The 23,506-nt window shown below is 30.7% G+C and overlaps 1 protein-coding gene across 1 annotated transcript in view; it reads right to left on the minus strand.

Annotated features, from left to right (window-relative positions):
- LOC129968206 (retinal-binding protein-like) overlaps positions 1–23,506 on the minus strand; it is a 56,184-nt gene that overhangs the window by 24,740 nt on the left and 7,938 nt on the right. The window contains exons 2-3 of the mRNA XM_056082058.1: positions 5,098–5,170; positions 191–266 (exon numbers count right to left, since the gene is read on the minus strand). Of these exons, the coding sequence (XP_055938033.1) occupies positions 191–266; positions 5,098–5,139 (118 nt within the window). The 5' untranslated portion in view covers positions 5,140–5,170. The remainder of the gene's footprint in view (positions 1–190; positions 267–5,097; positions 5,171–23,506) is intronic.

Below are 23,506 nucleotides of genomic sequence, written 5' to 3' on the forward strand. Positions count from 1 at the left end.
GATATGTTTTTTTTTGCATTTAATTAGAATACATATTTTGCATCATGAAAAGAAGGAAATTAGACAAAAACAAAGCATTTAAATGTTTAAAGAGAAAAGAATCTTCAAATATTTTTGTGGTAGACAGAAATAAAGGTCTTTCATTGGCGAAAGAGAGAAAATAAGATGAAACTAAAAAAAAAAAAATCACCCTTGGCAAATCGATAAAACAGGGAAATATCTTCCAGCATCTTTAGAGTCACATCATTGATTGTTCTCCTTCTTAACTGAAAAAAATAACAATGATGTGTAGAAAATTTTTTAAAAAGTAATCCGTTGAAATCCTGGTGAATTTAGATTAATTATGATGATTTCAAAAGATTAAGCAACAACTTAAGAAATCGGAAAAATCGGATAAAATTAGCTCACAATTCTTGAATATTCAATGTATTGGATATTTTTGTCTGTCACATATTAAAATCAAGAGCATCCACTAGCAATTTGAAAAACCTTACCACTGCCGTCGCTTTCCGTAGCCTTTTTTTTAAGGCAGTGGTAAATATTTTACTAAAGTCGTAAAATAACTTGACTGGAATAACTTAAATGGACAAAAGTGTCATGTTCAGCATGTAATGTTCTATTGTGTGCAGCTCATTGTTTTATGTTATTGCACCAGAATAATTAAAAATAATGCATTTGGTTATTTACATTGTATTTGGTTTTTCTACCATTTATTTCATGTATAATCAACTTATTTTAAATTTTGAAATAACTAATAATAAATAGTTTTACAAAAATGTATATTTATTTTTGAAATTATTTGTATTTCATATTTTTTTCTCTCGAGGAAGTCTGTAAAACCTCATTGCTTGTATTGGGTGGTGGTAAATATGTTGCCCCCCTGTTATAAACAACAGCCCCAACCACAACAACAAAATTAAAAAATACTTTTAGATCATAATGGAATTTCTTTTCTCTAATTATAGCGTAAAATGTAAATTTTGAAAGAAAACGTTTTGTGCCCGTTAAATGGGTAAGTAGAACAGACCTTAAAACTAATTATTTCGGAAGGAGCCACTATTCAACAATGAACAGCAATATACTAAGCAATTTTAAGATACCCAAAGAGTAAAAAAGAATTGAAGGTGAGATTACGAACTAAATTGCTTTAAAAGAAACCATAGGCCGTCTAGATATAGGCCAGTCACAGTACAACGTTGCAAGATGGTTGTCATTCATTGATCCTTAGTGAGGCAGATCATCGCTCTTGGGAAACCAATTTCCATCTACTGGCTCACTTCTCCTGAGTTCTGTTGAAGAGTTCTTAATAGCTACCACTTCAAATAGTTGCAGTTTTGCATGTCGAAACAGAACTGCAACTCCATCTTACCTTAAACTCGCGCTTATTTCTGCCATAGGCAGAACGGTATCCTCCATGACAGTACTCAAAATGCAGAAAGTCTGCATGTAAGTGACCGTCATAGTGCGTCATTCTGACCTCCCGGACAGGCGGGAGGATTTGAAGTAGGTAATATGTAGTCACATAAACTGGACAAATATTCTGTGGGGTTCTGTTTTGTTCACTAATTTTTACCGATTTGTTTTAAAGAGTGATTCTTTGCATTTTTATATGTGGCGAAAAACAACGCTCAATTCCTTTAATTTAAAATGCAGAAAAGGAACAGTTGCATGGAAGATAATGTTCTTATATGGGAAGAAATATCATTAGGAGGGCGCACAGATCTGTATCTACTGTAATATGGAATTCTCAGAAACGACATATTGGGTCCTATCTTAATCTGAAGCTATTCCGATATTTTTATTTTAGAAGCAGATAAAGCTCGCCCTCACTGCTCTTGGCTCGTTCATCAATTTCTTTAAAAAAATTATTAGTGCAAATGGAGTGACCAACATACTGGCCTAACCTTAATCCCACTATGTGTGACACAAAAACGGAAAGTACCTTTTCCGGCTTTCAACACCCAAACCCGTATGGATTAGAGCAGCTTTGAATGATCGGTGAGATTACTAGGCCAAGAGACTCATTGACAGCAGTATAAACAGCGTGAAGCACTGCTATTAAACCTGTATTTCTGTTGCTTCTAATCATACTTACTGTTGAGAAATTTATTCACAGTTAATTTGCATATCATATTTTGAATCTTTTATGTTTATGTTTGTATAACTACACATAACATTTTCTTTTGTTTCTTTGTGGACACAGCGGAGAAAACAGAAATTTGCACAAGCCGTCACTAGACTGCTAGAATCTTCGATCGATTCATATTCGAATGAGTAAACGCACAGCTTTGAACAGATATTTTGCAAACCAGTTACTTATTAGCTAATTCTAGTGATGCTGAGTGTCACGACATATGAAAGTGAATTCGATGTATAAATAAATGAAAAAGGTACATAATACCTCGTGAGTAGTGAGAAATTCGAGATTTAACAAGTTTCTGAAGTGCATGCACACTTTAGGAACCTCTGGAATAGGATATTATGCAGATAAAATAAGCTCAGGAAACATTTCACGAATATATATATATACACAAGGTGATTATAATTAAAGTTTAAGTTTCAACATGCTATAAAAAAAGAACCACCGTTAAGAATGACATCAAACTTCAACAGCATGTTATTGAAGAAGGCGGAAAAGAGAATGGCAGAAGAAAAAATTTAGTTTCAAATTTTAGCAACAGATGGCGCTATAAGCGGCAGAAGAAGTAAATTAAAATACCTGCCATGCGCGTGATATTTCAGTGTTATAAAACCGTCATATACACGGCTGTTCCTCATTTCGCGTCTCAGACGTTCGCCATGGGTGTCTCACTGCAGGACCGCGCTCTGCTGGTGAAGCTTTATTACAAGAACGATGATTGTGAAATGGTAGTTCTGCAAAAGTTCAGACACTGAAGGGTATAAAAGAAGGCGTTGGTCCAATGAGTGTCGTGGGTCGGAAGAAAATAATGCAAAAATTCAAAACGACAGGTTCGTTTGATGTGCAATCTGGTAGAGGGAGAAAACGAGTGCATTCGACGGTAGTTGAAGAAGTGGCCACAGCATTACAGGAGGGGTCGGCCGGTGGTGTGCAACCGTGCAGTGCACGAGGAATTGCCCGAACATTGGACAGGCCTACGAGCACGGTGCTGAAAATTGTACGAAACATCCTGAATGCTATCCGTACAAAATTGACCATGTGCAGGAGCTGCTTCCGTCTGACCTGCCAGCTAGGGAGAAGTTTGCGTTAGAACTTCTTGCTCGCATGGAAGTGGATAATGAATGGTCGTGGAAAGTTTTGTGGACAGATGAAGCCCATTTCCATCTGACAGGGTACGTCAATAGCCAGAATTATCGAATATGGGCAACAGAAAATCCACTGGCAACGCACCCCGTACCACTTCATTATGAAAAGGTCACGGTGTGGTGCGGCTTTAAGACATCATTCATCCTACAGCCATATTTTTTTCGAGCAGACGTGTGCTTTCGGTCCTGTTACCGCTACCGTCGCTGGTCCTCGCTATGCTTATCTTTTGCGCAGCCATATCATTCCAACTCTGCAACAGCGTCGATGTGTGGATGCAATCATTTTTATTCAAGATTACGCTCCTCAGTACATTGCCCAACCCGTGAAGCAGTTGCTGAGACGCCATTTCGGAAATGCTCGAATTATCAACCGTCATTTCCCTACTGCCTAGCCGTCCCGATCACCTGATCTTACTCCGTGTGACTTCTGGCTGTGGGGTTATCTGAAAGATGTTACGTTCCGTGCATCAATTGCAAATTTAACGGTATTAAAAGCATGCATTTCGCAACACATTCTGAACATCACCCAGGAGACACTGCGATCTGTTGTGGAGCATGCTATTTGTCGCTTTCAACTTGTTGCACACAATAGTGACACCATATTGAATATGTTTTGAGCCAGTCTCGCGATATTTCCGAACTTCTTTGATGAATGGTTCTTATGGGGTATGCCGCCGCAAAACTCTTGAAACCGATTTGTCCCATTTGATGTGATATATACAGACATGCAAATAAAACTACTCAACAATTCTAATTTGTTAATGTGTTTCAATGTGTAACTTACACTTTAGCCGTTGTTTTACGAATCATTTCTCATTTCTCGTCGCGATTCTGCCGCTTACAGCGCCATCTGTTGCTAAAATTTGAAACTAATTTTTTTTTTCTGCCATACGCTTTCCACGCTCTTCAATAACATGCCGTTCACATTTGACGTCATTCTCATCAATGGTTCTTTTTTATAGCATTTTGAAACATAAACTTTAATTATAATCCACTGTATATTGGAAATGGGTTGTGTAATATCATTACAAATACGTATTTGAGTATTACTACGTATACGCGTATATATACTACGTATATATACTATATTACTACATATATGCGTATTTGAGAATGATAAATATCCATTAGATGTGATTGAAATGTCTCATTTAAATGAAAGTTAAAAGTGGTGATTCATTGGAAGTCCAAAATTCTAATAATCTTCAAAGTGCTGCAGAACCTAAAAGTGTCAAGAACATGAAATGGCATTTGAAGCATTCAACCAGTTAGTGAACAATAATACGTCTCAAAACCATGTTTATAGATTTATTAAAATGTTTAGCGGACATCCTTTATATTATAACTTTCACTCACTTGGGGGGGGGATCCCCAAAAATGAGAAGTTCCCGTTTTGGTGGATGGTTCTAACCCTTGCAGTACAGAAACAGGCGGGTGTTGGCGACCTCCCATCGATGACGGGATATAATTCCCAAGAGATGGGTTGTACCATGGTCAGGACCCTTAGGACTCAACTACTGTTCCCGCCAGAACTACTGTTGTCCGAACATTCAGGTTTATCCATGTGCTTTGGGGTGGGCTGGAATAATCAATATCTGCTTTATAATATAACATTATTCTAGATCATATATATATATATATATATATATATAAAATAATATACTGGTATAAATATACTGTTTATATATAAAATATATATAACCAGTGAATATATATATATTTTTTGTACAACTAAACACAAAAATGGCAAATTGTTATTTTTATAATGCATGCTTAAAAGCATAATCGTCGATATAAAATGAAATGTATTACCTCTTCAACAACTTTCCTTTCGTTTTCTCTCATATCATCCATTGTGGTTAAAGTCAGGCAAGAAAAAACTTTTCTAGAAAAAAAAAGTAACGCTTGTTTAAAGCAAAACAACAAATGTGAATTCAAACTGTCAGTACATAAAGCGCTATGAGCGATGGATCACTGTCGGTTTTATGCCGGTTTCGAAATACTTGAGCTGTTTATTTTGAAAGTGGGAAAAGTCCATTTTTAAAAAATGGAGATAATGGTAGTTATAGATAAAACTTGTTTCCCATCTTTTTATGCGTAAACAATTTAAAGTAAAAAAAATAAAATTAGTTTCTTGTATTTTGGAAATAGAAGTTTTAGCTCTTAACAGTATAGAAAATCTGTTTATTTTGAAAGTGGAGCAAGTCCATCTTAGATTGAAATTATTTTTGTCCGAATATATGACGGCAAAATTTAGCTCCGGTTGCTGCATGGTGAAGAAAATGTGGCCGTTTGATATCATGCCTGAAATCTGGGATATTTCTATCTATCTATCTTTGATAATAAAAATCCGTGGTTGTACAGTATTTCATAAATAATAAAAAGTATGTCTTAATTTTATGTTTCGATAATAATATATTTATTTCCAACACCGATTGTTCAGTCCAGTGACAATGAAATAAATATCAAGTCAAGTTTGTTGTCAATGCAGTCTATTTTAACGAACGATCATGATTTTGGAGTGGTAGAACTGGCAATCCGGAAAACCAGTTCCTTTTATGAATATACAAGGAAATAGATACTATAAAATAATACGAAATTTTCGAAAATATAATAAATGTTTAATACTTGAAATGAAACGCGGATATTTATTTTCAACCCAACATCTGGTGAAAGCGGTTTTAAGAAGAAATGAAAATACCGATGGAGAAACCGTGAATTGTTTAACTATATGCTGGATCGCATTTATAAGGGATGCACCATACATAATATTCTCCAAAATTTCGATAGAACGAAAAGCTAAATTTAAAATTATCGATTTGCCACCACAACGAGAAAGACTAAGTAATTTCAGAAATATAAAATTATCTTTTATGTATTAAAAAAAAAGATATATTACATCTGAAAAATGCAAGAATATGATGGATTTATTACCATATATACCTCCTGTTCAATTTAGTAACATTAAAATGTTAAATCCTGATTAAAATTCAATTTAATTATACCTACATATAAACTGAAAATGTATGATTTCATTGAAATTCTCAATAAAACTGAATTGTTTTTTTTATGTTATATTTTCTACAAGAGTATTCTTTGTTTTGTTTTACTTTTTATCAAACAAATAAATAATCATAAATTTTTGAATAGTATTTTGTTTTTATTACTAAATAACAGGCTGATGCAACTGAAATATTTCCCAATTAAATGAACATTTAGAATAATTCATTAATTTTAAAGTGAGGCAAGTCCATTTCGTTGTAATTAAACTCTTATTTTTTTAGTCAGCACTGTAAACACTATTGGATTATAAACTTACATTATCTGTACCACAAAATACAAAAAAAATATATCTATTAATACTTACCAATATTTTTTAATTTATTGAAATGCAAATCTTTAAATATCTCGCAATAACAAAAAATGGACTTGCCCCATTTTTAAAATAAACGGCTCGCTTAACGGAATGCTTAGCTGAAAGATCTCTATGTTGTATGCTTCTGTTTCAAATTGAGATAGGCGACTACGTTCAAGACGAATTTTTTTAAAAAAACATTCGAAAATTATTATATTTTTGTATAATTTAATAAAAAATATTGAAAAAAACATCTATGAAATCAAAATATACCAGTTAAGTGGCAAAAGGGGTTTTAAAATTGGAAAAAGTATTTTTCAGTAAAAAAATGTATAAAGCAAACCTCCTATCAAATTATTTGCTCAAAAGTTTGCAGATAGTTTAAGAAATATATTGTCTAGTTCCTAAAATAAAAAATAAGTCGACTTTATATTAGGGTTTTTAAAAAAGATTTTTTGAAAAACCGGTTTTTAAATTCAATATTTCCAAAACACCGGTTTTAGCCGGTTTCCGAATTTTTGACAAAAAAAAATAGAATAGGGGAAATATTTTATTTAATTTATATAAAATAACAAGAAACGAAATCAATATCAAAGTCAAAATATATCAAATGAATTAAGGATTGCATATACATTTTACTTACACAAAATAACGAAAACTCAAACAAAAATTTCAAATAATATTTATATTAATTTCACTTATTTTAATTTCTCCTAAGAAAATAGGACTTTTAAAAACATAAAATATCCATAAAACGGTGGCTAAGTCTTGATCTTATTTTGGACAAAATATTGCCTGAAATTGAAAATGCTCGTTCACTAGCTCCTGAGCTTGGTTTTATAGCTTTCATGGCATCAAACGACAAATCTAAGTTTTTTGTTCATTTATTCGTTGCCTCAAATAATGAACAGCTTTCAGAGTCTTTCGATTTGTAATTTTTTCTTCGGTGTCTTTAAGAAACTTATGAATTGATTTTTCCATTATTTCTTTTAAAAAAGCATTACTCTGAGGAGTAGTAGTTACTTCGATTTGCTCTTCATCAGAATCGGTTTCCACATAAGAATTTTGAAATATTCTTGGCAATATATTTCCTGATAACTTAATAATTTCTGTTTTTGAAATTAAAGAAAGTACACAAGATTTCTTCGCTGAACTAGAAATGTTGTCTGGATTTTGCAAATACAGCAAAAGAACTGCTAATTCTACTTATCTTCTTTCTTGAATTCGTTCTTCTAAAGCATATAATAATTTCAAACTTTTTTCGATTTTTAAATTTTTTAGTTCATTTAACACAAATTCAAATATACTTTCACTTGTTAATAAATTGAAATCTCGTCGCCCTAAGCCTTCAGCTACTAGACGAATCGGTCCCAACAGATAATACTCAAAATACTTGTTTGTTTTTTTGAAGAAGAGTAATATCCAGGCGTTTTGGAGAACCGGTTCTCTTAATTTAAAAACCGGTTTTCAAATGTGACAATTTTACTTTAAAAAACCGGTTTTTAAAACCGGGTTTGAAAAACCGTCAAACCCTAATACATCATTTATTTATGAAAGCAATATTTCTTACATTACATAAAATGTAAAAAAGATCACGAAAACATTTAATTATCAGCCGATTGATAATAAAGAGTTTCTTGGCAGTAAAAATATAAAGATTAAGAGATAACATATCTGATCGATTTCTACCAAATCTGTTAGAATCAAAATAGTATATAACATTTGCATAAATAAATAAAAATAGAAAACTAACCTTTAAAACATTTTAAGGGCTGATAAAATTTATTCATATGAAGGAACAATTTAATTCAAGAAATTCTATACTGATCTATACCAAAGAAGGAAATGTCAGACTTTTAAGAAAAACCAAAAATTCTACTTACCAAACGACTTTTCATAGTTTTCTGAGGAAAATAATGATGAAATGCATTCTCGAAAAAAATTGCGTAATTTATCTTTGTTTGAATTACTGAGTAGTACTTTGAAACAAAAAACAGCTTTTAAAATATGTAAATGTCAGCAATCTTGATAAAAAAAAAGAATAAAAGAGTATTTGATACAATTTTTTGTGTGTCTAAACAATCATCGAAAGCATTGAAGGACTGATAAAGAGGTTCACAGAAAACAATCGTGTTACTTTTATCGCAATAAGCTTCTACGCTTTTCTTGATGAGATTTTTGAATATTAATATCATAATATGATTTTTAAAAAATCATCTATAGAAAATCATTATAATATTCATGACTTCCATATTTTACTCTAATGACTCCGCTCCTGTTTTTTACTTTCTCTTATACGTAGTATAGAGAAATTACAATAATCGTCAAAAAATTCGAACTCGAGATTTTGACGAATGTCCACGCTTTAGACCACAATAAGTTCTAAAAACACATTTTGGGGAAATGTTTGTCTGTCTGTCTGTTTGTGACAAAGATAACTCAAAATGCTTTGAGCTAGAAGGTGGAAATTTGGGATACGGTCTTTGCACAAAATTTGCAGATATTTATTGAATTTTGCGCAAAATTTGTGCGGAGTAAGTCCGTCCGTCAAATTGTACAAATATAATTCAAAGTGATAACGGTATGACCGGAGTTTAATCCCCTGCTTGGCGCAATTTTCAAAACTCGCCAACTCGCTAACAACGGATTTGCGCCGTGTTTTGCGAAATGTTCAAAAGCAAGGGAGCAGATGTCCAATCATAGCGCATAATAAAGGCGAAAGATAATAGGTTTGCCAGTCTGTAAGTTGCCAGTTTTGGCGCGTTATCGCAACTTGGCGAAGAAGGGGTAGTAAACTCCGGTTCAACTGTGATAACTACGAAACGAAGAGAGATAGGTAGATAAACATTCCATACAGAATGATCATCTATAGACATTTTTCTGAAATTCTGAGCCAAATCCAACAAGAGATTGGCTGTCTCATGATCTATATTTTCAGAAACAAGTCAACACGATAACCTAAAATTACGAAAAATTGTGCAAAACAATAAAGTATTTTTCCTTTAAAGGATAAAGCAATTGTTTCAATAGCGTTTAATTATACGGTACTTTTCCGTTAGCCGGGTGCAAACGAAAAAAAATCGCCAAATAATGTAGAATTCTGCCAAATTTGCATTTGGTTCACAACTGGCGACATTTGCGCGCAGCAAACGGAAAAGTACCAGTTATACATCAACTTTAAGGAAACGAATTTGTAATTAAAATTACTATAGCAAAATTTAGATAAAATTAAAAAAAACAGATTGTAACAAAAAAAATCTATAAAGATTATATAGATACTGATAAAGGCCATATTATAACAGGGAATTTAGAAATTATTGATTCCAACGCTTTAAGAGATTTAATGGAAAGGGGAACCAAATTTAGATTGAAAGAAAAAATAAACAATAAAAAAATCTTAATTTCTATTGGACAAAAGTTGGATATTTTTATTTCTGAAATTTCTAGAAAATATCATTGGCCTCCGGAAGGTTTTGGAGAATGGAAAATAAGAATTTTAGAGAAAATTAAGACAAAAATGAATGTAGATATTGGCAGAGCTAAAGAACGGGGGTTTACTTTAGCAAAATATTAAAAAAAGAAATAAAAAAATTTAAACGAGAAATTTGTTATTATAGTAATAGATAAATTAGCAAATAATTTCTGCTTAATGTGTAAATATTATATAGAGAACTATTAATTAATGAATACAACTCTAATTTAGCTTACATTTTAAAGAATAACGGGAAAAAGGAATTAGATAAAAGAATGCTAGCTTTCGCGAAAAAAACTAAAATTCAGACTTGCTCTTAAAACTATCCTTATTTGTTCCCAACAATAAAATGTCATTAAAAAAAACATTAAAATTTAGATTCGTAACTTGTAGCCCTGGCAGTTATAATTACTATACGGGAAACACTTCTTTAAATACTTGAAAATTATCTTGAATAAAATTTGTGAAGATAACTTTATAATTAATAGTAACAAATAAGTTTTGGATTTTCTAAAAGATAACAACATTAATAACCTTAATACTTTTGATTTTGAAAATTTATACCCTAATCTGCCTCATGAAAAATTAATAAAATATCTGTACTTTTATATATGACGAATATTTTAAAAGATATTACAAAATATAACTGGTAAATTTAATATTACGTTTTTAATGGAATTAATTTTTAGATATTATTACAAGAAATAACTGACTAGAATTATGTAAATTTAATATTATCAAAAATTACGTTTTTAATGGAATTAATTTTTAGATATTATTACAAGAAATAACTGGCTAGAATTAAGTAAATTTAATATTATCGAAAATTACGTTTTTAATGTAATTAATTTTTAGATATTATTACAAGAAATAACTGGCTAGAATTATGTAAATTTAATATTATCGAAAATTACATTTTTAATGGAATTAATTTTTAGATATTATTACAAGAAATAACTGGCTAGAATTATGTAAATTTAATATTATCGAAAATTACATTTTTAATGGAATTAATTTTTAGATATTATTACAAGAAATAACTGACTAGAATTATGTAAATTTGATATTATCAAAAATTATGTTTTTAATGGAATTAATTTTTAGATATTATTACAAGAAATAACTGGCTAGAATTATGTAAATTTAATATTATCGAAAATTATGTTTTTAATGGAATTAATTTTTATAAAGAAGCAAAGGGCATTCCAATGGGAACAGCTTTCTCAACTGTATTAGCCAGTATTTTCCTACATTACTATGAGAAAAAAATAATTAAACACAACTTAATAAACGGTTGGAGATATATTGAAGACTTGCTTTTGATGAACTTAGATAATACTAAGATTGTCACTAATTGTTAGCCAAAAGATTTAGTGCGAACTGAAATAAATAAAAATCAACTTGAAACTACCTATCTGGATTTAAAAATCGAAATTTCTAATGGTAAAACATTATTTGGCATCTACGATAAAAGGGATGAATTTAAAATAATTAAGCTTAGTAAACAAGTAGTATTATTACTTAGTTGATAAGTATTATACGTTCTTCCTTTATTTGAAACAGTTTGAAAAACTTTTAAAAATATATAGTGCAGTTCTTGAATTTGTTGTTTACCCATCTTATCGCCTTAGCGTTCTATGATTTCTTCAAAGTCAAACAGTTTTGTTTAGAAGTCAATTTTGGAGAAATTTTTATTGGTATCTTCCGTTCCGAGTTATCTTCTGTCATCATGATGACTGATTCTAACCACTTATGATAAGTTTAGTCATTAACTTTCCGTTCTAATGCAACACTAGAGCTATTTGAGGAGGGTCACGTAATTCTAAATCATGATCAGAAACGACACCTGAGCTGGCATCCCTTTTTAAATTTCCACACTGGCGAAAGGGCATTCAGTTCCGATGTAATTAACGTACACCAGACCGTTATTCCATCGGTGGAATCGAGTCTAAAGCCTGAAATTATCCGATCCCGAATATGAGACCTTACCACCAGGACACTGCGGCTTCACTCGTTTATGATAAGGCTTAACATAATATATTTGAAAATTATTTTTTGTACTTTCTCATATACGAAATATATAGATTATGATAGCCTTAAAAAAATCGAGATTTTTGATGAATCTACGTTTTAAACCACCTAAAGTTCAAAAAACACATTTTTTTGCATTATCTCTGACGGTCTGTAACAAAACAAAATGCAGAACGCTTTTAGCTTCACAAATGAGATTTGGTGTATAGTTTTTGTATTAAATTTGAAGCTACCAAACAAATTTTGAGAGAAATCCATGTAGAGAAACTCTGTCTGTCCAATTACCGATCATAAATTGGCACGATACCAGGTATACAGTTCCAACCTACAGAATATATTTGCGCCAAATTTCGTAGTTGTAGATCAAACAGTCTACATTCATTTTATCCTGTAGAGTATCTATAGTACTAAGACATGCAGACACATTCTCCGTTGTTAGTAATTTGGTGCGTGGTTTAACACGCATTGCCAAATTTAGTTTAAATTAAAGTATTAAAACATTTTTACTTAATGAAAACTGCCAGCCATGTAAATAACAAAAATAAATTTTAATTACAAATTAAATTAAGAAATATAAATCATAAATCATGATACATTGGCCGTAATTCCATCGACCAGCACGAGGCAGAAGTTCGGAGCAAGCCGGCGAAGGCAGGAAGTGAGTCACTCGTATTCGTTGGAGATCAAAGTTCATCTCCATCGGTATGATTGATGCTTATCGTCAGTTGGCGAAACAAACAGTCATTTATCGCCTGTTTGGCCACTGCAGTAGTATACCATCTGCCTTTAGCGACCAACTTAGATCTTCAAGAATATTGGTTGCGTTTGATTTCAATTAAATCTCTTATGCAAAGTTTGATGTTCATAATCTTCTTATCATAGAATTCTTAAGCTTCATATTTAGATATTAAAACGGAAATACTTTAATAAACTTATATTTGTTCCGTTTTTTGTGTTCAAAAAATTAACATATTCCTAATGGAATCTGGCCTAATTATGTTATTCCTAATGGACACAATGCCATTAAAAACTTAGGTATCTGAGTGCATGTATTGGTCTTCAATGTATCAAGTTGCATCTCGTCTTTTACAATACTATAATTTCACTTTCTGATTTCACATGTGACTTACGCATATATTCAATAAAATATTTCCTTCATAGCTCCTGCAATGGAGTAAAACCACGTTATTAAATATTTGTTGAAATAATTAAAACGGTTTGAATTATTGAGCATAAAGTTCAAAAAAAATATATTATCCAAAATAAAAATTAAGCTCAAATTTTGCTTTTGAAACTGTTGCAGTTGTTCTCACAACATCGGGAAAATAAGCAGATAAAACCTCATGATATTTCGACTCGCTGGATAAAGGAAAATGACGCTTTATATCTCTAACATTTTCCAAAATCTAAAGTGCAGGTCACAAAAACACGGTCTGATGAATACAAAAAATAGCTCTTGCAGACACTATAGTCTGTGTAATTTCTGTAGGCGTTTCAAGGACAGTCGTTTTCCTAACTCTTCACTCTCTTTCCTTCTTCGGTGCCATGGTTTCGACAAAGCTTGTTTTTTTTTTTTCCACGCCAGTACATTTCGGGAATACCTTACCTTCGGAATACCTTAACAGCTGTGTAAAAAAAAAGTGACACTGTTATCTGCCTCAGCGTTGCGAGACAGACAACCGGTAGAGGTAGAAAATGTGACCTTGAACCACCTACAGAAAATACACAGACTATAACAACACAATGAGACAGTAAATCGATAAGTAAAAAACATTAATAATTCCCAGCGAAAACAATTAGAAAATTCCCTCTACGATCAAATTCCAATGGAAGTATTCAACTCAATCGATTCAGTCTCTTTATAATAGATTTTTCGATAAGGTTTAACGTCACTTGGAATTTAACAAAAGAATCTTCAGATCTCAGTTAGGGCCATAATTCTTGAATCTTTCGAAATCTTCATTTTTTTTTTTTTTTTTAACATCGTGGTTTTATGGTGCTGACTTACCATGAATTGCAATCACCAGCGGCTGTGCAGAAAAAAAACTAAAAAAAAAAATTGCAATCACCCCAAAATTCTCAATAAACATTGATTTTCCCTTGATTTTTTTCCTCCCTAATTTCTTGAAGTTTTCATAACACAAGCTTCACACCTTAATTAGACTACGACGCTATATTCGGGAACCATCTAAATACTCATCTTGACTTGTTCTACCCGAATCTTTTATAATATTAGACGCTGCATACCTTGTGGGACACCCTGTATTTAGTAATTCTGATCTCAATGGGATTGAAAGACGATTCAGATTTTTTTATATTGATTATTCAAAATGTTCATGCATAAGTATAACGTTCTTTAGAAATTATCTGTATAATATCAATTGGGTTAACTCCTCTTTTACATACATTTCAGAATCCGTTATTTTAACAGTAACTTTTCAGTTCTCCAATACGTTTACCCCCATTTTATTAAGTTAACTATTGTCGCCTTTTCTGAAATTGTTTCGCGACTTTCATTGTGTAACCAACAAAGTTACAAACCTTAAATACCAATTTGCAATGATGTTTTCAGAGTCTGTACGTTAATTTCTATCTAAAAGCACAACTTTATTTTGCCACTTTTAAAACGATTAGTAATTCCTTCTGGTAGTACAGTCGACCAAAATAGAAGAAGGGTATTGATCGGAAATTCAAACTAATTAGCATGCAATAAAACTGCAAATGCTTGTCAGTGAAGAAATACGCTCTACAATTGTATGACACATTTTTTTCATGGAAGATGCCATCTTCATATTTAGACTTATCAAAATCTATTTTTTTCAAATGGTAATACCCCATTTTCAATGCATGCTCAAATTTTCCAGATTAAAATAGATCGAATGCATGTAAAAAAACTTTTATTTTTGAGTAAACAGTTAATAAGTTATGACTAATTGAAATTTTCAATGCCAAATGTTACATAAGAATCCTGTTTTTCAGCTTAAAATAACGCTTCAAGATATAACGAATTCATTTCATTAATTTCCCTTTAAATAATACTAAAAATAATATATGTTATTTAAAACAACGCTGAAAGTTATGATTTATTTGACATTAAAATACCTTTCAGGAAAAACCAGAGTTATAAAGGATTTTTAAAAATATAAAAGTATATTTTATATTTATTTGTTGATTTTTTAATTCATAAATTAAAAAGTTTTTGAATAGAAAAATCAAAATTTATTGTGATGCCAATCAGAAGAGAAAGACCTGAAATACATTTGTTCCACATTTTATTAGATTCCATCTAAAAGTTTTTAAGATATGGAATAGTAACCAAAAGCTTTAACATGATTTTCGCTTTCAATAAGAAGCATCTTAACTTCATAAATGTATTATAAATAGTAGGAATAAAAAATAGTAACTAGTAAGAAAACTAGTAGGAGTAACTAGAAGGTATAAAAAAAAGTAACTAGTAAGAAAACTAGTAGCAGTAACTAGTAGGAATAAAAAATAGTAACTGGTAAGAAAACTAGTAGGAGTAACTAGTAGGAATAAAAAATAGTAACTAGTAAGAAAACTAGTAGGAGTAACTAGTAGGAATAAAAAATAGTAACTAGTAAGAAAACTAGTAGGAGTAACCAGTAGGAATAAAAAATAGTAACTAGTAAGAAAACTAGTAGGAGTAACTAGTAGGAATAAAAAATAGTAACTAGTAAGAAAACTAGTAGGAGTAACTAGTAGGAATAAAAAATAGTAACTAGTAAGAAAACTAGTAAGAGTAACCAGTAGGAATAAAAAATAGTAACTAGTAGGAATAAAAAATGGTAACTAGTAAGAAAACTAATAGGAATAAAAAATAGTAACTAGTAGGAATAAAAAATGGTAACTAGTAAGAAAACTAGTAGGAGTAACTAGTAGGAATAAAAAATGGTAACTAGTAAGAAAACTAGTAGGAGTAACTAGTAGGAATAAAAAATGGTAACTAGTAAGAAAACTAGTAGGAGTAACTAGTAGGAATAAAAAATGGTAACTAGTAAGAAAACTAGTAGGAGTAACTAGAAGGAATAAAAAATGAAAACTAGTAAGAAAACTAGTAGGAGTAACTAGTAGGAATAAAAAATGGTAACTAGTAAGAAAAATAGTAGTAGTAACTAGTAGGAATAAAAAATGGTAAATAGTAAGAAAACTAGTAGGAGTAACTAGTAGGAATAAAAAATGGTAAATAGTAAGAAAACTAGTAGGAGTAACTAGTAGGAATAAAAAATGGTAACTAGTAAGAAAACTAGTAGGAGTAACTAGTAGGAATAAAAAATAGTAACTAGTAGGAATAAAAAAAGGTAACTAGTAAGAAAACTAGTGGGAGTGACTAGTAGGAATAAAAAATGGTAACTAGTAAGAAAACTAGTAGGAGTAACTAGTAGGAATAAAAAATGGTAACTAGTAAGAAAACTAGTAGGAGTAACTAGTAGGAATAAAAAATGGTAACTAGTAAGAAAACTAGTAGGAGTAACTAGTAGGAATAAAAAATGGTAAATAGTAAGAAAACTAGTAGGAGTAACTAGTAGGAATAAAAAATGGTAACTAGTAAGAAAACTAGTAGGAGTAACTAGTAGGAATAAAAAATGGTAACTAGTAAGAAAACTAGTAGGCGTAACTAGTAGGAATAAAAAATGGTAACTAGTAAGAAAACTAGTAGGAGTAACTAGTAGGAATAAAAAATGGTAACTAGTAAGAAAACTAGTAGGAGTAACTAGTAGGAATAAAAAATGGTAACTAGTAAGAAAACTAGTAGGAGTAACTAGTAGGAATAAAAAATGGTAACTAGTAAGAAAACTAGTAGGAGTAAGTAGTAGGAATAAAAAATAGTAACTAGTAGGTATAAAAAATGGTAACTAGTAAGAAAACTAGTGGGAGTAACTAGTAGGAATAAAAAATGGTAACTAGTAAGAAAACTAGTAGGAGTAACTAGTAGGAATAAAAAATGGTAACTAGTAAGAAAACTAGTAGGAGTAACTAGTAGGAATAAAAAATGGTAACTAGTAAGAAAACTAGTAGGAGTAAGTAGTAGGAATAAAAAATAGTAACTAGTAGGTATAAAAAATGGTAACTAGTAAGAAAACTAGTGGGAGTAACTAGTAGGAATAAAAAATGGTAACTAGTAAGAAAACTAGTAGGAGTAACTAGTAGGAATAAAAAATGGTAACTAGTAAGAAAACTAGTAGGAGTAACTAGTAGGAATAAAAAATGGTAACTAGTAAGAAAACTAGTAGGAGTAACTAGTAGGAATAAAAAATGGTAACTAGTAAGAAAACTAGTAGGAGTAACTAGTAGGAATAAAAAATGGTAACTAGTAAGAAAAATAGTAGGAGTAACTAGTAGGAATAAAAAATGGTAAATAGTAAGAAAACTAGTAGGAGTAACTAGTAGGAATAAAAAATGGTAACTAGTAAGAAAACTAGTAGGCGTAACTAGTAGGAATAAAAAATGGTAACTAGTAAGAAAACTAGTAGGAGTAACTAGTAGGAATAAAAAATGGCAACTAGTAAGAAAACTAGTAGGAGTAACTAGTAGGAATAAAAAATGGCAACTAGTAAGAAAACTAGTAGGAGTAACTAGTATGGAATAGGAATAAAAATGGCAACTAGTAAGAAAACTAGTAGGAGTAACTAGTAGGAATAAAAAATGGTAACTAGTAAGAAAACTAGTAGGAGTAACTAGTAGGAATAAAAAATGGTAACTAGTAAGAAAACTAGTAGGAGTAACTAGTAGGAATAAAAAATGGTAACTAGTAAGAAAACTAGTAGGAGTAACTAGTAGGAATAAAAAATGGTAACTAGTAAGAAAACTAGTAGGAGTAACTAGTAGGAATAAAAAATGGTAACTAGTAAGAAAACTAGTAGGAGTAACTAGTAGGAATAAAAAATGGTAACTAGTAAGAAAACTAGTAGGAGTAACTAGTAGGAATAAAAAATGGTAACTAGTAAGGAAACTAGTAGGAGTAACTAGTAGGAATAAAAAATGGTAACTAGTAAGGAAACTAGTAGGAGTAACTAGTAGGAATAAAAAATGGTAACTAGTAAGGAAACTAGTAGGAGTAACTAGTAGGAATAAAAAATGGTAACTAGTAAGAAAACTAGTAGGAGTAACTAGTAGGAATAAAAAATGGTAACTAGTAAGAAAACTAGTAGGAGTAACTAGTAGGAATAAAAAATGGTAACTAGTAAGAAAACTAGTAGGAGTAACTAGTAGGAATAAAAAATGGTAACTAGTAAGAAAACTAGTAGGAGTAACTAGTAGGAATAAAAAATGGTAACTAGTAAGAAAACTAGTAGGAGTAACTAGTAGGAATAAAAAATGGTAAATAGTAAGAAAACTAGTAGGAGTAACTAGTAGGAATAAAAAATGGTAACTATTAAGAAAACTAGTAGGAGTAACTAGTAGGAATAAAAAATGGTAACTAGTAAGAAAACTAGTAGGAGTAACTAGTAGGAATAAAAAATGGTAACTAGTAAGAAAACTAGTAGGAGTAACTAGTAGGAATAAAAAATGGTAACTAGTAAGAAAACTAGTAGGAGTAACTAGTAGGAATAAAAAATGGTAACTAGTAAGAAAACTAGTAGGAGTAACTAGTAGGAATAAAAAATGGTAACTAGTAAGAAAACTAGTAGGAGTAGCTAGTAGGAATAAAAAATGGTAACTAGTAAGAAAACTAGTAGGAGTAGCTAGTAGGAATAAAAAATGGTAACTAGTAAGAAAACTAGTAGGAGTAACTAGTAGGAATAAAAAATGTTAACTATTAAGAAAACTAGTAGGAGTAACTAGTAGGAATAAAAAATAGTAACTAGTAAGAAAACTAGTAGGAGTAACTAGTAGGAATAAAAAATAGTAACTAGTAAGAAAACTAGTAGGAGTAACTAGTAGGAATAAAAAATAGTAACTAGTAAGAAAACTAGTAGGAGTAACTAGTAGGAATAAAAAATAGTAACTAGTAAGAAAACTAGTAGGAGTAACTAGTAGGAATAAAAAAAAAGAGAGCAAAAAATAAATCATATTTTTCAGCGTTGTTCTAAATACCATTTTCTTTTTCTTGTAACAAATTCTACATCATTCAAGATAAGTTTTGTTTGGCATAAAAGGAAAACAATTATAATTGTATAAATAATTTTGGGGATCATTAATTCACAAAAAAGCATAAAAGCAAAAGTCTGTAGAAATTATTTTATAAAATGTAAACGCAGTGGCTCTTGACTTTAAAAAAACTTTTTAAAAAATGAAGCAAATGATTAAAAATGTTTCGATAAATTAATTGTTCTTATTTCATAAATTTTGTGGCAAAATAAGATTGAATATAAAAATATTTTTAAAAGTAAATTATCGTTTGGTGAATATTTAAGTATGCAAATCAACAACATTATGCTATTTATGTTCCAACTATAAAGGAGGAATATGTATGTCAGAAAATGCATATCTGACATTTATTATTGAGTAGCTTCACAAAAATTTTTTGATTTAATCCTGTTTTATTAGTAGTAATTGCTAAGCTTATCCAGATTTTCTTTATTATTCTTTTAAACAATATGCCTTTGAATACTATTTACACTTTATTTATTTATCATAAAATACACATCATGCATTTTGAATTCTTATTTAGTCATGTTTCTTCTTTCCTAACATTGAACTTCAAATATTGAAATAAAAATAATAATCTCTTTAAAGCAAAATTATAGTATTAATAAATAAAATGAATAAATAAGAAAGGAAATTTTTAATAGAACATTCTTTTTTACTACGTTTGTGTATATTTAAACTGCTCCTATAGCTTTTTTTCATGTATATATGCAGTAATTTTGAATCGATTTGTTTAAAATATTATATCTGGGAATTTTTTTAATGTAGAATTATTTAAGAGACAGAAATTTGGAGGTTGCAACTGGAAAAATTGGAGATTATCAGAAAAAAATATATTAATGGCCCTTTATATGAATGTATTTGGCATATTTTTAAAGAAAACATATTTTCACGTTTAATGACATATTTTCCTTCAATTACGTTTTTATAATATTATATGTTCTATGTTTTAGACCTCATTGTATTCGACAAGCATATTTTTAGAAAATATCTGTCTGTGGCAAAGATAAATCAAAAATGCTTTGAGCTAGATGGTTGCAATTTTGTATACGGTCTTAACACGAAATTTGCAGAAATTATGAGTAAAATCTGTTCAGAGGAAGTCTGTCTGTTCGGCTGTTCGAATATAAGCTAACATGATATTTGCAAAACGAAGAGAACTATATACATAAGATTCGGTACATAATTTGAACATTTATATAATAAACACCTTTCAAAAGAGCTAAATCCAACTATGGATTGGCTGTCTATTAGTCTTCAATTTCAGAAACGTATAAAACAGATAATTCAAAAATACAATGACTTAAATACATCAAATTTGGTATGGAATTTTGTCACTACAAATGCATAGTTTTTGTCAAATTTTTCTTTCAATTAGTTGATAAAAACACGTCTAAAACACAAATTTGAATTTTGAATACTATTAATGCCTGCCAGGAATTATTCAACAAATAACGCTCCAAGGATGCCATGGCAGCTTCTGTAAAAATGCTAAATTCACATCAAAAAATATTTCGTAACTATAGTTCGTTAGTGCCATATTAGGCGAACTCAGACGAAATAAACATATATATTTTTAGTTCTTTACTCCTATGATTTGTAATTTCAATTGACAAAGCACTTTTCAAGAATAATAAAAAAATTTCTCTACCAAAGTTGAATTGAATATGTTACAGCTTCACGCCGATAGATGGCGTATCTGTCGAGTACAAGGTTCTGTTAATTCCTTTTTTGTATCGGAACGTAGAGTGTGTAAGAAGGATTCTGTGAGAGAGACGAGGCATCCAACTGTGAGAGGTGTCCTAATCTGTAACAGTCTACATGAAGTGGCACAAAAAATGTGTCCGAAAATAAAATGGTGTTCACCAGAAAGAAATGAGTAATTATTTGAAGAGAATTACATTAAGTGGTCCTTCGACTACGCAGTATTGAACCATCGAGAGTTTTGTGAAGTCGGCAAGTGTTTCTGTTTTGCCGCGGGTGTTTATTTGATATTGTTCTCAGTGAATTCTGAATCCTTAGAGTGATCTTCAATGGATATAAAGTGTAAATTCCTATGATTGGACTATCCGATGATTGGATTATTATGTCCGTTTTGGTTTCAGGGTAACTGTGAGTATACTTTTGTTTTCCAAATTTGTGTATTAGTTTCGTTTTTATGAGTTGCATATATTCAGAGTTCTCTTTTCAAAATGCTTTCAAAACTTAAAAAGAGTGAATTAATTGAAGTTGCCGAGGAACTAGAAATTGATATTCCTTCGGGTGCCAAAGTAGTTACTATTAAAGATTTAATTGAAAAGAGCGAGATCTATATAGATAATTATGAATTCGTAAAAACTATAGTTGAGTCAATAATTGATAGGAAAAAAGATTACGAGAAAAATGAAGCACAGAAACTAGAATTGGAAAAACTTAAACTCGCGCAATTAGAAAAACAACTTGAGCTTGCGAATTTACAAAAAGATGTAACACAAAAGGTTAATGTAACAAATAGCGATTCTGATTCTAATTTTAGCTTAGAAAGTTTGATAAAAAGTGTCAAAACTTTAACTATTCCTGTTCCTACACGAGCAGAGTCGTATAATTTATTTTTCCAATCGCTTGAAAGAGCTTTCAAAACCAAACATGTCCCAGAACAATTCAAATCAGAGATCCTATTAAATATTTTAGGCGAAAAAGTTACCAACTTAATGATATATTTAAATGAAGATGAATTGTGTATGTATGACAAATTAAAAGAATTAGTGTTAAAAGAATTTCAGTCCACCCCACAAGAAGTTTTAAATAATTTCCGTAAAGCGAAAAAACGTCCAAACGAAAGCTATATCCAGTTTGCATCGCGACTTAGTGCAGCTTTTGATTATTATTGTCAATTAAGAAAGGTAAATGATTTTAAGGGAGTTTGTGAACTCATGGTTTCGGAAAAAATATTTGATTCATTAGATCGTGAACTGCAAATTCATATTGGAGTGAAACAAGGAGAATCTTGGTATGTGCCACCAGATTTGGCCAGGCATTGCGATATTTATGTATCCTCAAAATTCAAAAACGATAGTAATGTGTTTTCACGACCGCAAATTGTAAACCATTCTCAAAAATATCGTAAAGAATACAGTCCACAAAAAGCTTTTGTATCGGAAGTTAAAACTCCGAAATGTGTAATTTGTAAATCTAATGAAAATCATTCCCTGAATGTATGTCCTGTGTTCAAAAATATGATTGTTAATGAGAGAATAGAAGTCGTTAAAAATAAGCAATTATGTTTTAATTGTTTAAATCACCATAAAATTGCTAACTGTTATTCAAAATCCAGTTGCTCCATTTGCAAAAAACGACATAACACTCTTTTGCACTTGGGAAATACTCAAAGCGAAACTGAAACTCGTTCGCAAAATGCTAACGCGGGATTAAATCCAAGGTCAAATGTATTCGTTCCGCGAATTGAAAATCCCAGTCATAACTCTTCGCAACTGATGAATGAGTCACCTTCGAACACTACGCATTCATTCACTGCTACCAACTTAAATCTAAACAAAATGGTTTTATTAAGTACTGCAAATGTAATGATTCAAAATAATGTAGGAATGTTTATGAGTGCACGTGCTTTACTGGATGTTGGTAGTATGAGTCATTTCATTTCAAAACGTTTAGCCGATAAACTGAATTTGAAAAAAGAAAGACGAAACATTGTGGTTTCTGGACTAAATCAATCTTCTTCTGTTATTAACTGGATCGTAAAAACAAAAATTTCGAACGTTAGCGGAAGCTTTGAAAAGGGAATTGAGTTATTGGTAGTGCCGCATATAACAGATTGTATCCCCTCGAAACAATTTGACATTGATACGCTAGAATTAGATAGTTTTAATTTAGCGGATGTGAGTTTCAATGAACCTGGAGAGGTGGATATTTTATTAGGTGCCCAAATATTCTATGAACTTTTAAGATCGGGTCAAATTAGGTTTCCGGGAACAGACATTGTTTTTCAAAATACTGTGTTTGGGTTTGTTGCTACCGGAAGTGTTCATTGTGGGTTGGTAATAGAAGATTTGGATTCAAATTTAAGGAAATTTTGGGAAATTGAAGATGTTGAGGGGGATAAATTACAAAATGATGAGAGTTTAATATGTGAAGATCTTTTCATGAAAACACATTTCAGAAATGACGATGGAAGCTATGTTGTTAAAATGCCGTTTAAAATAGACCCCCCATGTTTAGGCGAATCAAAACACATTGCTACTAAAAGATTTAATTCA

The sequence above is a fragment of the Argiope bruennichi genome, chromosome 5 (assembly GCF_947563725.1).
Source record: "Argiope bruennichi chromosome 5, qqArgBrue1.1, whole genome shotgun sequence".
In the NCBI taxonomy this organism is placed as follows: Eukaryota; Metazoa; Arthropoda; class Arachnida; order Araneae; family Araneidae; genus Argiope; species Argiope bruennichi.